Raw genomic sequence first — 17,911 nt, forward strand, 5'->3', positions numbered from 1 at the left:
TCTTATTTTCCAGAAACACAAGAATGGGTCAAGTTTTTAAAGTTCCAAGCTACACTTATGGATGTTACAAAGTCACTCTCAGACTAAAACAAGTATCCTTCAAAGTCTGGTCTACACTCCACACCTGCATTTTAATCACACAAGGTACTTCTCACACATGCAGTCTTTGGGGCGAGCTCCAGAGCAGGGTTTCTCAGGGTGTGGTGCCCAGACAGGGGCCGACTCATAAGAAGGACAAAAATTAAGAGGGTCACAGCCTTTTGTAGCACTTTGGCAGAGTTATTTTACATCTGTTGCATTTAATGACAACAAAAAGTAACTGTAATTTTTAAAGCCTTTGTTTATTTCTCCATTTTGTTTTTTGAGTAATTCATTTTTACTATATTTTTCAGAAGTATTGTTCCATGAGAGACTGGGGGAAAAACTAGTCTTTCATCACAGATAGTTTCAGAAGCACTGTTCTATAGAACCCAGTATTACAATAAAAGGGGCTCAAATTGTTTATATTTTAAGACATATTCCAGTGATTCTTATGAACACAAGTGCGAGAACTACTACTGTAAATGCAAAACCTTTAAAAAGGTTCTATTACATACAGTTCTAACAGCCTGGGTTATCTGATATCATGCTCTAGCAGAGCAAAAGCAGCAAATTAAAAACGCAAAGATAACCACTCATTAATGATACCAGAAAAGGGAGTAACCAGCTCGCCAATGTATGAACATAAAACAGGATTTCTCAAAAAAAAAAAACAAAGCAGATATACTTCAGTTTTCTATAAAATTCAATTAAGTTAAATAAATACTCTACTTTTCTCCCAAGCCCCATAGTTAAACTGGTTGATTCTATTTTTTTTTCTTTAAAAATCTGCAGAATCATTTCTTAAAGGCAAATAGAAATATATAACCAACACTGTAAAACGTACAAACATTCTCCTGACAGAAGCAGCTTTTCATTATTGGTAAATTTTTTAAAAATCTGATTTATCTTCAAACCCTTGGTTCTGATATGCTATGTGTAGAACTTTTATAATAGATGGCATTTACTTTTAGAACAAAACAATCCCCACACCTCACGAAGCCAGTCTATTAAAATTTCCAGTCATTAGTCTTATTTTAGATTAGGGGTCAGCAAACCTTTACTGGAAAGAGCTGGATAGCTAACACTTCAGGCTTTCAGACCATAGAGGTCTCTGTTGCAATAATTCAGCTCTGCTGTTACAATGTGTAGAACAATGAGGGAATCTGTGTTCCAATGTTCATTTATGGACATGGAAAGTGAAATTTCTCAGGCTTTCATGTGCCACGAAATGTTATTCTTCTTTGATTTTCTTCAACCATTTCAAATGTACAAACCACTTTTATTAACCTGTAGGCCATACAAAAGGCGGCAGGGGGCCATAGTTTGCCAACCTGTTTTTGACACATGGGCCATTACTCAATGAAAGTAAGTTTCCTTTTACTAAGAGCTCACAGACTCCATGGGCATGAGTTTGAGTAAACTCCGGGAGCTGGTGATGGACAGGGAGGCCTGGTGTGCTGCGATTCATGGGGTCGCGAAGAGTCAGACACGAATGAGCAACTGAACTGAACTGAACTGAGTATTTCTTCAGTGCTTACTATGTGCCAAGCACTATTCTGAGTACTTTGTATATATAAACTCATTTGATTCTTAAAATAACACCAGAGGTAGATAGCTTTATCATCCCCAATTTACATATAAGGAAGCAGAGAAATAGAGTGATTGGGCCAAGGTTATAAGATATAAGCTGCCTCATTACAATTTCAAACCAGACTGAATGAGTCTGGTTCAGACTCTTAGAATCTAGTCTTTCAATCAATATGTAACACTGCAAAATATTCCATGAGTATTTTGAAAAGTGTGGTAAAGCAAAACTGAACTCTGAACCAACAAACAATACAACTTTCTATTCAAAGCAAAACATTCTCTTCTTGAAAACTCATGTCACAGAAAATTAGACTCACAAAATATCAAAGCTGAATACTGTTATGAACGAAAAAAGTTAACTATTTCAAAAGAATGTTTTTTATTAATTTAAAATTCCATGGACAGAGGAGCCTGGTGGGCTACAGTCCATGGGGTCGCAAAGAGTTGGACACGACTGACTCACACACACAGAGTCATTACCAAACAGAATGGATTCCTTCCACACAGCTAAAAACCAGGAAAGAATGCTAAGTAAATTGATCTGCATATTATGAGTACATTATTAATATTCTAAAATTCCTTTTTAAAGAAATGGCTACTTTGTAGAACAGCAAGTGCTATATCTGTTTACATATAGCTTAATGTTTCTTAACAGACATGAAAATAAGCCTCATATATTCTATGAAATGGGCTTCGCTGACAGCTCAGCAGGCAAAGAGTCTGCCTGCAATGCAGGAGACACAGGAGAGGTAGGTTCAATCCCTGGGTCAGAAAGATCCCCTGGAGAAGGAAATGGCAATCTACCCTGGTATTCCTGCTGGGATAATCCCACAGACAGAGCAGCCTGGCAGGCTCTAGTCCATAGGGTTACAAAAAGTCAGATATGACTGAGTATGCCTGCATTCTATGAAATAAGTGATATTTTTTAGTATAAATTACCTACATTTCTTTATACTAATCATACTATTTTATATAATAGCAACTGTTCTATATAAAGTAAATAAAACCACCACATTAGAAATAATTTAAAACATTTCTCTAGAAGAGATACCATCAAGAAGTTTACTAAGTAAGCAGAAAAGTAAATAAATTCTTACATATGTTGCTGATGTAATTTTGCAATTTCTTTTTCAAAATCTTGAGGTTGATTAGGAATGAAAGAATAATCTGAGAGGTAGCCTGACAAGTTTTCTGATTGATTGTAGTCTCCAAGTTCAGCTAATACATGGAAAAAATTTTAACACTTTATAAACAAACATTTAAGTTTTATAGCCAAATCAACAATGTTATGAATTCTATTATATTTCTGGATGTAAAGTATCTGTTTCTACTGTTACCATTTAAGCAAGTTATAATGACACATTTAACATTTTTCTAGGTCTTAAACAACTTCAGAAAAAGTCTTTCCAGGAACCAAAGTAATTGCTAATTGGATGTTTTATTATGTTTTCTGTGCACTTTTTTCTGTATGGTTAACATATATCTCAATAACTCATACATTAAAGGTAATGGTCTAGCAACAGAAACCATGCAATCATATGCTATTTGGCCAAAATCTGGGCTGATACTTACACTGAACAGCAAATGAAGCCAAAAGAGCAGCAGTATTATAAGGACAGGGCAATCTAATAAAATAAAACAGCAAATAACCCAAGGTTAAACACAATAATTTTAAATGCACTATAATTTAAATTATATTATTCACACTTGAAGTTTCCAGGTGACTTACATCTTTAGCTATTAAGTAATGAACTTATCTGATGAAAAGAATTCATGCTACATAGAGCCATCTTTCAGCAGATAATCTGTCTGCAATGATCACAAGTTACTAAATGCAGAATTAAAAGTATTTTTAAAGCCCATTACTAAAAAGTTAAAATAGCCCACCTTCCAGTAAGAATGTCTTGTTTGATTTGCAAAAAATACTGGTACCTTGGGGAAAAAAAAGATAATTAGTATTTATTGGAATTACAAAATAAAGAGTTTTAAAACCTGTATATTTACATTAACAAAACTGAAATATTTGCTTTTATAATGAACATATTAGCACATGTAAAGATATTTTAAAATAAACTTTCATAAATTCATGGATCCAAATATTTAGAATTCTTTAATAAATGAAATTTTATACTTCAAATATTTTGTTTCCCTAGCTTCTATTATAAAACTTTCATGATTTTAAGAATTACATGACTGAAGAAGATGAGGGAGAAATACTCTGAAGATTGGTGTTTGCCAAAAGTAGAACTGGGAAGCACAGGAAACGTAAGTCAGAGACACAGAGAACAGACAGTAGCAACACACTAGAGATCAACTGAAGAAAGGCACTCTTTCTGCTGAGCCAGGAGGCCAGCGTCAAGGACACCCTATGTTGCTCACTACAGCATCAGGCAACAAGAAGTTGCTAACTGTAGAAAAGCACTTTTCCATCTTCATTTGAGTTAAGAAAGCTCTTTGATCAGGGGGAAAAAAGTTCCCTTCCCTACTGTTGCTATACTATTAAAATTGCCAAGAGGCCAATTTCCTTTAAAACCAACAAAAATTTAAGTATCCTATACCAAGAATACCAAGGCTGCTCCCAAGATGGCCTTGCCCTTCTGTCCCTGCTGGTGGGTACAGCCATCCCCTCCCTGGGTTTATCAGTGCCTGGGAAAAGGCACCTGCGCTGTATCACATGGGCAGAAGATAAAATTGAGTGGCTTTTAATGTTTAAACAGAGAATTAAAGACTTTCATTTCACCCCACTAAAAAAAGTACACCACAACAGTCAAAATTATTTAAAATTTTAGTTGTTGGGCTATTACAGTTATTAAAGAGTTTCATGACAATATTCAAATTACCAAAGAATGTAAGATTTTCAGAGAATCAGATATAAAACAGCTGATACAAATATCCTGGCTTCATATATTAATGAAGTACATAAACTCCTTGTGAGGCTTAATACATAGTATTACAATATTACCTATGTACTCAACCCAAGACAACATATTTCTATCTGGTTTACTTGATGTCATAACTAAAAGTTAAAGATTTCTGGTGGGAAACAGCCTTATAGTTAACATTGAAATGTGTATATCCTTGATATAATACTGTAAATCCTATACAAATAACATCTATGCTTCCTGAATTTGATTTATATACTGAGCAGTAAGAACTGATGGAGTGGAAACCAGAATTAAAGTCCTAAGCTAAACCAGCCTGTGACCTTTGGCACATTACTTAAAATTTGGTGGAGCCTTAGTTTCTCTATTTGTAAAAAGGAAGTAATATCACTTGCCTAGTATATGTATCACAGGGGCCCTAAATATGGTGATAAAAGTCCAATTTTTAAAGACAATTCAGACCTTTAAGATAGATTAATAATGACTGAGCTAAATGTAGAGACAATTTAAGTTGTAAAAATAATACAATAACATATCATGCACTAAACACCTACTATGTACTGAATATACTAAGCACTAAAAAGGTATGAAAGAAATGTCATTTGTATTGTAATGACTCCTAAGAAAATGCCAGCTCTAGTTATGCCAGCACCTGTTAATACAAATGACATTTAACCTGATGAAAGGTCTGTAACTCCTTTTTTTTTAAACCACTAATCCAAAAAAGAATCTCAAGGCAAGGCGGTACAACAATAGACTTCCCTTTTGTGGGGCTTAAACCAATCCTTAAAATTGAGCAACTGTGGCTAAGGGTGTCCTACTCACGACCATAACAAGAAAGCTACCCAAGCACTAAAGTTTTAAAGGAGTCTTTTTTTTTAACCCTGGCTGCATATTAATAGAATCACCTGGAAGCCAGGTCTCACCTGAGACCTGTTAAATCAGAATATCTAGGGGTGTGGCCATGGTACCAGCATGTTTTAAAGCTCCTCTATGGTGATTCTAACTTGTAATTAGGGTAAAGAATCCTTGATGTATAAATGGTAATAAAATTAAAATTTGCCATTTACTCCATTTTACCAAAAAACACCAGTTACAAGATTCTAGGACATTACATTATAAAGGATTTTTAAAATAATGCATTATTTCCAGGGAAAACATATTTTAGACTGATAGACTTTAGCACAATTCCACTACTACTACCAAACATGACTTTACTTTATTCTACTTCATGAAGATAGTTTGACTTTAATTATCAGTGAGACATTTATTCCCTGGTTATGTTTTCAACACAGGCTATAAAAGAACCAACACATCAAGCTTATTAAGAAATTTAAAGAGTGTTTTGAGTGAGGTAAATTATGAATATAACTACAATTGACAACATTTTAATTGCTTATGCCAACAAAGTTTTCATAAACATTAAGCACATTAGAAATCCAATTAAAAACTACTGGTATTTTATTTTTCATATACATTTAAAAACTAATTACATAAATAGATATTATGGAATACTTTGTTATTTGATTTCAAGTTACATGTACCAGTAAAAAACGCATTTTAAAATGCTTTATGATTCCCAATTTTCAGTAATTCAGAGCAATTTCCTTGAAGTTCATCCAAAGTTTGGGAAAGTTTTATTATACTGAGAACTATTTATTAAGACAAAAGATCCTATTAGTTATTTAACAACAACAAAATCTGATTGATTAAGAGTTGCAATATTAAGCTAAGGTTTTCAAATGATACAACTTTGCCTTTCAAGATAAATTATGTTGGACATTATTAGTGTCAAAGGCTAGGACTACCTAATCCTGGATCTACATTCCTGAGTTCTGTTATAAAAACGGTAACACCGCCCCACAACAAACACATAGCAAAGGGCTCTCAACAATGCTTTACTTCTCCACTTGACCAAAGTATTCTAAAGGATAATGAAAACACTAGCATCTAACAGCCTACCTACAGATAGCTTTAGGTGTGTTTGAGTGCTAAATCGCTTCAGTATTTTCAGACTAACTGCAACACCATGGCCTGTAGCCCAGCAGACTCCTCTGTCCATGTGATTCAGATTTTTAATTTGTCACCTATCTTTTAGAGTAATTCTGAATACAGTCAATGACCTATATTCTTATATCATGTGGAAGGTATAATATACTAATTTTTAATTCTGTATTTAAAAACAAAAACTACTAATTCTGTCTTTCAAGCAATACGTAAGGTTATCATTGAAGTTATTTTAATAATGACAGTTACCACACTGTGATTACTCCCCATGATTTCTACCTTAAACAGTTCACCTAACATTTATGTGATATCAAAAGGCTTATTTGGGTCATTCTTGTGTATATTATGTCAAGTAGAAGGGACAACAGAATTAACTGCAAATGAAGATCAAACTAAAAATGGCCGATGATGTGGGGATTTTCAGCCTGAATGTGCTGGGGCACTCTCTGCCAGCATGCTCTACAAAGATACCTGCTGACCATCACTCCTGCACACAGTGGTCATACATTTAATAAATTCCATGCTCTCTTCAATGGAAGTAAAATACAGAATATGCTTTCACAAGGCGAAAAAAGAAAAAAAAAAACTAGATTAACTGTCACTATGCAGAATCCCTGGAATACAACTGCAGCATCACCTAATTACTACAGTTAGTGCCAGCAGCGCTTCTGACCACTTTTCACCAAGTTACTATTTATATGGCGCAGGAAGCTGCTTACAGCCAGGTGAGCGGGCCCCAGGCTTAAACAGCCTCCTAAATCTCTCCCAGCCATCCAGAAGCGGAGCAAGAAATTTATCTTAAAACATCCACAATCTATTCTGTGTGCTGGCAGGGAAGCTCAGAACTATGTCATGGCCATCTATTTTTGCCTAATTTCAAAATTTCTTAAGAGTTTTGACAATATTTTCAAGTAAAAATATGCTCCATAAACCCACCTTGTATATTCTTCTTGTAACTTGTTGGGGTCACTTACAAAAAATTTGACTCTAAAGTTCAAACTGTAAGGAGATCCTCCTAGAATTAATAAAAGCAGTTCTAATTAATCAGATTATATTAATCCTTTATCTTTATAAAGTACATTTGTATAACATCAAGTAAATTTGTTTGCTCACTCTTTAGCTGCTTCCTTATTGGTTTGTTTGGATCCAGCCACCTCTGAAAAATAAATAAATAAGACTGATTTGTTTTTTCCTTGAGGAACTAATACATCAATTCTTGCAAATCTATTCCATTTGAAGATTAATGCTAAAAATTGCATATTTTGAAAAGGCCTAGTAGGTGGGGGGGGGGGGGAATCACTAAATTACAAACTCATATCAAATGTAACAAAATTCTACAAGAAAGTACTGAATGTATTTGTGATTTAAGATTTTGATTTAAATTTCAGTGTGTAATAACCTCTATTCCAAAAGTAAAAATGCTTCATTACCACAATATGAAGTGATTCTGTTAAGTATTAAGTCTATAAATTTTTTAAAATTCTCTTTATCTCTTATAAAAATATGCTTGACTTTATGCTCTCATTCAGACAAAATTTACACATCATGAAAATCTACTCTTACAAAAAAAATTTAACTCCTTCTCTATTCCTCAAAAAAGAAAATAAAACACTCCCCCCAAAAACATCCCACACTAATTTTTTAAGAGACAATGTTTAGGGAAAAGACTGCTTTTTTGTCTATGAAAATTTCAAGTAGTCTAAACACTTCTGAATGCCACTTAAGCTCTATTTCAGGAAAACTATAAATTCAGAAAACATTTCAACAGCCAATGTTTCAGTTAAAAAAATTAAACAACCCAAAATGAGGTCATAGATGTGGCAGTATTTTCAAAGCACTACACAAATATAAGCTTATATATTGTTACTTATAAACTTTCCTACTACCTCCCACAGTTGATCCAATAAAGTGCACACAAATAGATTTTAGAAACAAGTGACTGAAAGTAATCCATGAGTCTTTCCTTTCCACTGTCTGTAACATCCAACACATCAAATCCAACTAATTCTACCTCCAAATCATCCCTAGAATTTAACAATTCTTCTCCACCTACTCTGCCACCATCCTTTAGCCTCTTAATAATCGCAGTCTGTCTCTTCTCTTACTCTCATCCTTCATCCTCCAGAAGCTAGTCCATTTTTTTTTTCTTTTTGGGTCTTAGTTGTGGCACTTGGGGTCTTTGACCTTCGTTGTGGCATGCAGGATCTTTAGCTGTGGTATGCAAACTCTTAGTTGTGGCACGTGGGATATAATTTACCAAGGATTGAACCCAGGCCTCCTGCTTTGGGAGCTTAGCCATCAGATCACCAGAGAAGTCCCCAGAGTAGTCTTTTAAAAGTGTCACTCCTTTGCTTGATATCTCTTGATAACTTCTTAATGTAAGATCCAAAAGCCTTACTATGGCGTACATGATCTCTCCTTACCTCTTCTTTTTTTTGTTTCTTTAATGTTTTATTTGCCTCAGTTAATTTTAAAAATGTATATTTCAAAGAGGCAATTCTAGACTCCTGATAAGTTTTAGAAGCCTTACAATACCAATCAAAACAGGTGTCCAGTTCAGATTTGACAATTCCAGATCTGTGGCTGTTAAAATTTTTTTTGACATATCCACATATCTACTCTCTTTTAGATTATTTTCCCAAATAAGCCAATACAGAGCATTGAGTAGAGTTCCCCTGCTATACAGGAGGTCCGTATTGGTTACTTTATATACTGTAGAGTGTATATGTCAGTCCCAATCTCCCAATTAATCCCCCTTCCCTCTCTGCCCTGTAACTCTCAAAATGTTTTCTACTTCTGTGACTCTATTTCTGTTTTGTAGATAAGTTCCTTTGTATCCTTTTTTTTTGGTTTCACATACTTAAATTGATATATTTGTCTCCTTAACTTCTTCCACCTCAGTTTTTCTGAGCTTCAGTTATAATGGCCTCCTTTTTCTTTCTCCAAGATGCCATCTTGGGGCCTCAATTCCAAGCATCCTGATGCAAAGAATGTCCTTTTCCAGCTTTTACCATGGTTGACGTTTTTCGTTATCTGTCTCAACTTAAATTTCACTTCATTAGAAAGGCCTTCATCGACCGCCCTATCAAAAGTATGTCACAAAGCTCCTATCTACTTAGTTATCTTCCTTCTGGTAAGGAACATTAAATTCCTTCGTGACATTTTAATTGCAATGTGTTTTACCTTTTATTGCCTATCTCCTTTCCTAGATTATGAACTCCTTAAGCTAAGGAATAATATCTGATTTATTCAAAGCTGAAGGGTCAGTACCCAGCACAGAATATAGCATATAACATCTACTACAATTGTCTGGTGAAGGGCTAATTAACCCTGTTGAATGACTCAGCAGTTTCTACTTCTGTGCCAATAATCAGATGGTTTTACCCCTACTTAACACATCTGTTCCCCCTAGGTATCCACCCATTTACCCACAGTCTCACCCATGTATTTATTAATATAGTGATTTTTTTTCTGCATATTTTCTAGAAAAAAAGCATAAATTATATTTATTTTACTGTCTGTCTAAAATCAAAATTTGGGACAATTTAATTCCCCATAGCCTGCCTTCCTCACTCAGTTCCCCTTCAAAACATTCTGATATCATAGATGCACACGTTTAAATACATAAGATGTGTGAGGCTGGCACAGCTTAGAGGAGTTCACTGACAAGCACTGGGAAATGTTACAGATTTCCTCAGTGATGGCAATTAGATAGGAGGTATACTCGACTTAAACCACGAAGATGGAGCAAGATGAACTTGAGGGTGATGGGGTCAACTTCACTCACTCCACCCCAAAAATTCAGTTCAGATTCTGACGAGCAATTGTTAGCTAAATCTTCATAACACTGACTCTTCCACATCCTGAACATGCTATTTCTTCATTTACTCATGTCACCTATTATCTCTTCCTGTTAAGTTTTATGGTTTTCTTCCTATAAGTTATGATATCTCTAATAGCAAAAGTTTATTCATAGATATTTAATGGATTTGGGTTTTCAAAAGAAAATCTATTTAATTTGCTATTTTGTTGGATTATGTTCCCTAATCAGTACATAGAAAGTGATTGACACTTGTTTGTTCAGTTTTAAGTCCTACTAGTTGTAAAAAGTTTTCAAATGATTCACTTGGACTCTCAAGGCAGATTAATTACATCACTAAGAAGATATGAGTTCTCTGCATCTTCATCCCAAACATACAAACGTATTTATTCCACAGAGAACAGCACATGCTGCCTGAGGGGTTAAGAGCCTAGTTGTTTCAAACACTTTCTCAGTGAACTGTTTGACAAACTGTACTGCATCACCCTGAAAACTCTCCCACCTCCACCATATTTCTCTCCTACACCCTCTTTGATTCCCTCTATTTGATTTTTCCACTAATCCTTGTAAGCACAGAATCTAAGAAGTCCTTAAAATTTCTTGTGTGCTCATGGCACTCATTTTATTGTGTGTATGTACAATATTTGACATCAGAAAGCAACCAAAATCAGGCAGAAGAAATAGTACCCAAGTTTAATCTTGAAAAACAGAAAAACTGCAGTGGGTGAGATTTATACATTTGCAGTTTTTTCCCTGAGGGCAACCTCAAATCAGCACAAGGCAGGGGACAGTCTCACTAACTTGAGGTGTCAATGGACAGAGTTCAGGCGCAGGAAATCCTTGAGGAGGAAATCCTGATAGACAGGAAGCAGTAGAAGGGTTTAACTAAAGTCTGGATATAAAAGCCATCACAACTCTGGTTGATGGTTCAGCTTTTGCATGCACAGGAAGATCCCAAAACCCCAGGAAAAAGAAGCAGTTGGAAACATAAGGAAATGGTATTCATTTCCGTTAATTGAGATAACTGTTCACCCAAAGGGAAGCAGAATATGGATGTGGGTCCAGCCAGACTGCGCTCATTCTCCACCCACAGTCCAAGTCATGCAGGGCCTCACCACCAACCTCCTTCTACCACCCTGAGAGGCTCCCTATGTCCTTTTGCAATCAGCCCCTCAACCCCCCAGGCAATCATTGATCTGCTTTCAGTCACTATGGACAAGTTTTGCTTGCTCTACAATTCACTATAAATAGAGTAATAGAGTATATACCATATAGTATTCCACTATGTAAAAACATAACAATTATTTTTCATCCATTCACTTGCTGATAGACGCTGAAGTTAATTCAGAAATGAGCTATTATGAATAAAGCTACTATGATCATTTGTGTACAAAGTTTCACAGACTGTGTTTTCATTTCTCCTGGATAAATACCCCAAAGGTATTTGGAGATATGTATTAAACCTATGTTTAAGTTTATAAGAAACTGCTAAACTATACTTTCCAAAGTGGCTGTATCCTTCTGAAGTCCTACCAGTGGCTCCACATCCTAGCCCAAACCCGGTACTGGGAGACTCTCTTCTTTTGCCACCCCAGCGGACGTGCAGTGGCCCACCACTGTGCTTTCACTTCACAGTTCCCTGACGCGCCTGTACTTAGTACACGCCCTTATCACAGTGGTCACGTTCCAAGTTTGCTAACAGTTTTCATGACGAATGGATGTTGGATTTTATCTTATGTAAATTATGCCTTTGGGCTTCCCTTGTAGCTCAGTTGATAAAGAATCTGCCTGCAAAGCAGGAGACCGGGGTTCAATCCCTAGGTTGGGACGATCCCCTGGAGAAGGAAATGGCAACCCACTCCAGTATTCTTGCCTGGAGAATCCCATGGACAGAGGAGCCTAGCAGGCTGCACAGTCCATGGAGTCACAACAGTCGGACACAACTTAGCAACTAAACCACCCAATTATGCCTTAATTATACTGTTTTTTAAAAAAACAAACCCACCAGCTAAAAGCATACTTAATGGGGAGACACTGAGTGCCTTCCTCCCACGACAGACAGCAGGCGAGGCGGTTTGTTCCCATCACCTCTATCATCAGCATCCTCAAAATCTCAGGCTTCACGTAATAAAGAATGAAAAAATAATGGGAAAAAAATAAAAAAGACTGGGAAGGAAGAAGTAAAACTGTCGCTATTCACATATGACATGATTTACACAGAAAATTCTAAGGAATCAATGGGAAAAAAAAGATACCAGAAGTAATAAGTGAATTTAGGAAGGTCTTAAGATACCAGGTTGATACAGAATCAAGTGTATATCCTAGTTTCTTTCTTGAATACAGAGTTGGTTAAAAATTTTAAAATAAATGTAACTGACCATATGTTTACATGACAATCTCTGTAGAAAATTCTAGGGAATTTACAAAAAGTGACTAGAATTAATAAGTGAGTCTAAACTCACAACCTTCCTAAGAAGGTTGCACAATAAAAAATAAACCATTTCAATAAATGGTAACTGAAAAAGAAAAATCAACAATAAAATTTGGATGGTTCTTCTATCTACTTGCTGAAGACAGAATTTGAGATATCAAACTCTCTGAATTTACTCTTTCCCTCATGAACCCTTCTGACTTTATCTCCTAAATACCTTGAGCACTTACCCATCCATCACCACAGCCAATCTACTAACTTCATTAGTGCAACAATCTCCCAACTGTCTCTAGTTCTCAGCTTTACTTGCCACTGGCTATACTGCAACCAAAGTGATATGTCTAAAATACAAGTTTCATGATGCTTGTGTAAATAAACCCTTAGGCCAGTACAAAACTCACATTAAAAGCACTTGATGATCTATTGTACTATTCATATCTCATCTTTGACCCCTCTTCTCTTCTGGTTCTACAGTCCAGCCATAGGTGTTAAGATTTTTTTCAGTTCCTCAAACGCAACAATCCTCTCTCTTCACTATGGAACTTTGTATATGCTACTGATGATTCTCTCTGAAATACTTCTCTGCACCCCAGATTCCTCTGCCATTCCCTACGCAAATGAAACCAGGAGAGAACAAAAACAAAGATCTACCATTGAGCAGACTACTGAAGAGGCTTATACAAAAGGCAGTAAGAGCTGAACTGAGGCACATAGTAGAAACGGATGGAACGTGAGAGAAATACGGTAAGAACATGACAAAGAATAAGAGCAAGCATTTCAGCAGGCATGTTGTGCTAAAACATGGCATGTCGAAAAAAGTCATCCTCAATGTGACTGCTGTACTTCCTCAAACTGGATAAAATAATTCAAGAATACTGACTTATGGTAAAATTAACTCAAATAGTAGACTAAATTATTTTCTATGAATCATTTCTTAATTAACAGTCCACTGGGTTAGAGCAGTGGTTTTCAAAATGTAGTCCCTGGAACTAGCGGCATTAGCATTATAGGGGAATTTGTTTGAAGTGTGAATTACTGAGCTCCACCCCAGACTTTTTGAATCAGAAATTTAAAGCATAGGGTCCAGAAATCCTGAACTATAAAAAGCCTTCAGGTGTTTCTGATCTAGGGTCAAATTTCAAAGTCACAAGGTTAGGGGATATGGAAATAGCAGTAAATATCATATCCATAATATGATATCATATCCTAAAATATCATAACCATAACAAAACTATCATCGGAAGGATGAAACTACAGAAAGAATAAGTTAAGAATAATCAATTTAGTCCACTCTTTGTCTCACTGAAAGGCACTATAATTCACTCTGGGGGGAAAAAAAGTAAATATATTACCCTTGATGCACACAAGTAATATAACCTCAAGGCTCTGATGAAATCATGCTGATAAAGGCCACCAAGGTACAACACCATTAAGTGCATATGAAATTAAGGAAATCATGCATAATGAATTATAGCCATTTACTCATTAATTTGCCCTCTCATTCAATACATATTTACTGAATAAAATTATTATATAAAACATTATGCTAACAGCTAAAGCTGTGATAAATAGGTTTTAAACAAAAGCAGAAGAAATTTCAAAATTCAAAGCTTTTCTTTAAGTAATTTTGTTTGCTACACTGGAACTCGTTGCCAGGGAAGATTCTAAAGCAAAGGATAGTCAATTATGATTCTGTATTTTCACATATAACTCTATAATTAAACACTAAGTGCTTTTTCAGTTTATCAATTAAATTGGTATCAGTAGCTATGTGCCTAAGACAATATTAATTCTGATCCCCTAAAGTGAATATATAGTGTGTGTATAAGTGTATATATATAAACATATGCAACATACATTTATACATGTACATGTATAAATAACATACATAAGCTTTAAGATGAAGAAACTGTTAACTAATAAGAATTGACAACAATTCACTTTTTAGGAATATTACCAAATTCCTTTGATCACTGCTGGTAATTTTATGGCATGATCACCCCCTCTCCTCAGCATGTTCATTTTTATAAGTCCTGTGTATCTATATCATTATCTCTTGGGAAGCAATACTTTTCAGTAGAGAAATAAAGGCTTTGGAGTCAGATAAATATGACTTCAAATCCTTTCTCAGCTACTTAATTATCTATGTAATTAAATGAGTTTTGTAAGCTTCAGTTTTTCAACTTCAGGAAAGTTTTAATAACAGTTTCATAAGATTATTGTTGAGAATTTGGTTTACTAACAAGTCCACAATAGATATTTCATAAATGTTACGTCCTTACTCTTTCTCTTTTTAAAAATGGCACTTTTCTCCTTTAGTATGTTAATTATCCTCAAAGTCTTGATACACTTCATACTGACAATCAGAAATGGGACAATAATGAGATTTGTGCTTTAAAGGCTCCTCCTCAGACATGTTTTCCCATTACATCGATTCTTCTGAATATTTAAATACTGAAGTTGTAGTGCTGTGAAAAGACCTGCAGGGGGAGTTAGGAGATTCAAGTCTAGTTTCATTAATACCAGCTTTAGGGCTTCCCTGGTGGCTCAGACAATAAATAATCTGCCTGAAATGTAAGAGACCCAGGTTCAATCCCTGCGTGGGGAAGATCCGATGGAAAAGGAAATGGCAAAACACTCCAGTAATCTGACTGGAGAACCCCATGGAGAGAGGAGCCTGGTGGGCTACAGTCTGTGGGCTCACAGCCACTCCAGTATACAAAACATTTCCTTCAAAACAGTCCTTCTCCTTTACTAATCAAAAGGACATCATAGTCTTTTGTGAAAAACCCCCACTCTTTAACCATATAAATTTACAAAGAATTCACTATTTCTGTTATTAATCACATGATATCTTTTATTTCTACGATGTGATTTTTCTAATAAAAAGAATCATTACTGTACTTACTAAGGAATTAGTTAACAATCTAAGGAATTTAATGCCCAAGAACTGTAGACCTTTGAAATTTAACCTCTGTCATTTGGAAGCATCTCCTGTGAATCTTTGTACTTGAAAAATTTAAAATTAACAAATTAAGAATTTTGGTCATAAATAGCTTGCCAAGAATGCCACAAAAAACTAATTTTCCTCTTAATACAGCCTGATTTATGTAAGACTCAAGATACATTAATATTTTAAGTATTTACTTCAAAATTTTAATGTTAACATTCTAACTTTTATGCCCAACATTTCTCTCAAAGAAGTATGAATTAGGTTTGCCATTCAGTTGTCTAAGACATATAGAGAAACAAGCAGGCATTTGACCAGTAGACTGACTTCTGATCATGAAAGCATTAAGGAAATAACCTAACAGACTAAAACATCAAGAAACTGAGGTTTGGGGCCTAAGAATTATCTCTAATCATTCAAATTAAATCTTTTTTAAAAACTCACTAAATCAGTGAACAATGTAAATCAGAAAGGACTTAGTATGAGGACAGAGAAACTGCAGTGACGATGAAAGACAACGACTTAAACTTACTGGGTTATCTGTGGAATCGTCCGTCAACTGCAAACCAAAATAGTCATGCTCAGTCAAATCAAGATGCTTGAAGACTATATCCAACAGAACTTGCCCCTGATCATGTTTCTGGAAGAAAAACAAAAAGGAAATAAAACTCACAGGCTATACACTTACAGATTGTTAAAACTCTTAGACTCTTCTCTCATATTAAGTTTGCAACTGTTTTCATGCCAGTGACTGGGTTGAGCATAAGGACTCCACACATTACACAGTAGTTTAAAAAGTCTGACTCTGGGCAAATTGGTTCTAAGAGTATATAATAAAAATGAAGCTATAAGGAGGACTTTGTAAATGGCTTCTGCTTTCAGGTTATTCAGTTCAGTTGATTCAGTTGTGTCCGACTCTTTGCCACCCCATGGCCTGCAACATGCCAGGCTTCCCTGCCCATCACCAACTCCTGTAGCAGACTCAAACTCATGTCCATCACATCAGTAATGCCATCCAAAGATCTAATCCGATGTCATCCCCTTATCCTCCTGCCTTCAGTCTTTCCCAGCATCCGGGTCTTTTCAAATGAGTCAGTTCTTCACATCAGGTGGCCAAAGTACTGGAGTTTCAGCTTCAGCATCAGTCCTTCCAAAGAACACTCAGGACTGATTTCCTTTAGGATGGACTGGTTGGATCTCCTTGCAGTCCAAGCGACTCTCAAGAGTCTTCTCCAACACCACAGCTCAAAGGTATCAGTTCTTCGGTGCTCAGATTTCTTTATAGTCCAGCTCTCACATCCATACATGACTACTGGAAAAACTATAACTTTGACTAGATGGACCTTTGTTGGCAAAGTAATGTCTCTGCTTTTTAATATGCTATCTGCTGCTGCTGCTAAGTCGCTTCAGTCGTATCCGACTCTGTGCGACCCCATAGATGGCAGCCCACCAGGCACCCCCGTCCCTGGGATTCTCCAGGCAAGAGTACTGGAGTGGGGTGCCATTGCCTTCTCCAATGCATGAAAGTGAAAAGTGAAAGTGAAGTCACTCAGTTGTGTCTGACTCTTAACGACCCCATGGACTGCAGCCCACCAGGCTCTTCCGTCCATGGGATTTTCCAGGCAAGAGTACTGGAGTGGGGTGCTATTGCCTTCTCTGAATATGCTATCTAGATTGGTCTTTTCTTTCAATGAGCTTATCTTTCAAGGAGCAAGTGTCTTTTAATTTCAAGGCTGCAGTCACCATCTGCAGTGATTCTGGAGCCCAAGAAAATAAAGTCTCTCACGTTTTCCATCATTTCCCCATCTATTTGCCATGAAGTGATAGGACTGGATGCCATGATCTTAGTTTTCTGAATGTTGAATTTTAAGCCAACTTTTTCACTCTCCTCTTTCAACTTTCATCAAGAGGCTCTTTAGTTCTTCATCACTTCCTGCCATAAAGGTGGTGTCATCTGCATATCTGAGGTTATTGATATTTCTCCCAGCAATCTTGATTCCAGTTTGTGCTTCATCCAGTCTGGCATTTGGCAAGATGTACTCTGCATAGAAGTTAAATAAGTGGGGTGACAATACACAGTCTTGACATACTCCTTTCCCGATATGGAACCAGTCTGTTGTTCCATGTCCAGTTCTAACCATTGCTTCTTGATC

General features: G+C 36.0%; 1 protein-coding gene across 3 annotated transcripts in view; it reads right to left on the minus strand.

The window, feature by feature from the left end:
- The window catches only part of PTPN4 (protein tyrosine phosphatase non-receptor type 4), a 190,364-nt gene that overhangs the window by 98,379 nt on the left and 74,074 nt on the right, over positions 1 to 17,911 (minus strand). For 2 of the 3 annotated variants that reach the window (XM_043488065.1, XM_043488066.1), the window contains exons 3-8: positions 16,291 to 16,398; positions 7,671 to 7,713; positions 7,494 to 7,593; positions 3,556 to 3,600; positions 3,241 to 3,293; positions 2,766 to 2,886 (exon numbers count right to left, since the gene is read on the minus strand). In XM_043488065.1, the coding sequence (XP_043344000.1) occupies positions 2,766 to 2,886; positions 3,241 to 3,293; positions 3,556 to 3,600; positions 7,494 to 7,593; positions 7,671 to 7,713; positions 16,291 to 16,398 (470 nt within the window). The remainder of the gene's footprint in view (positions 1 to 2,765; positions 2,887 to 3,240; positions 3,294 to 3,555; positions 3,601 to 7,493; positions 7,594 to 7,670; positions 7,714 to 16,290; positions 16,399 to 17,911) is intronic. The other variant, XM_043488068.1, reaches the window with a different exon arrangement.

The sequence above is a fragment of the Cervus canadensis genome, chromosome 15 (assembly GCF_019320065.1).
Source record: "Cervus canadensis isolate Bull #8, Minnesota chromosome 15, ASM1932006v1, whole genome shotgun sequence".
Taxonomy (NCBI): Eukaryota; Metazoa; Chordata; class Mammalia; order Artiodactyla; family Cervidae; genus Cervus; species Cervus canadensis.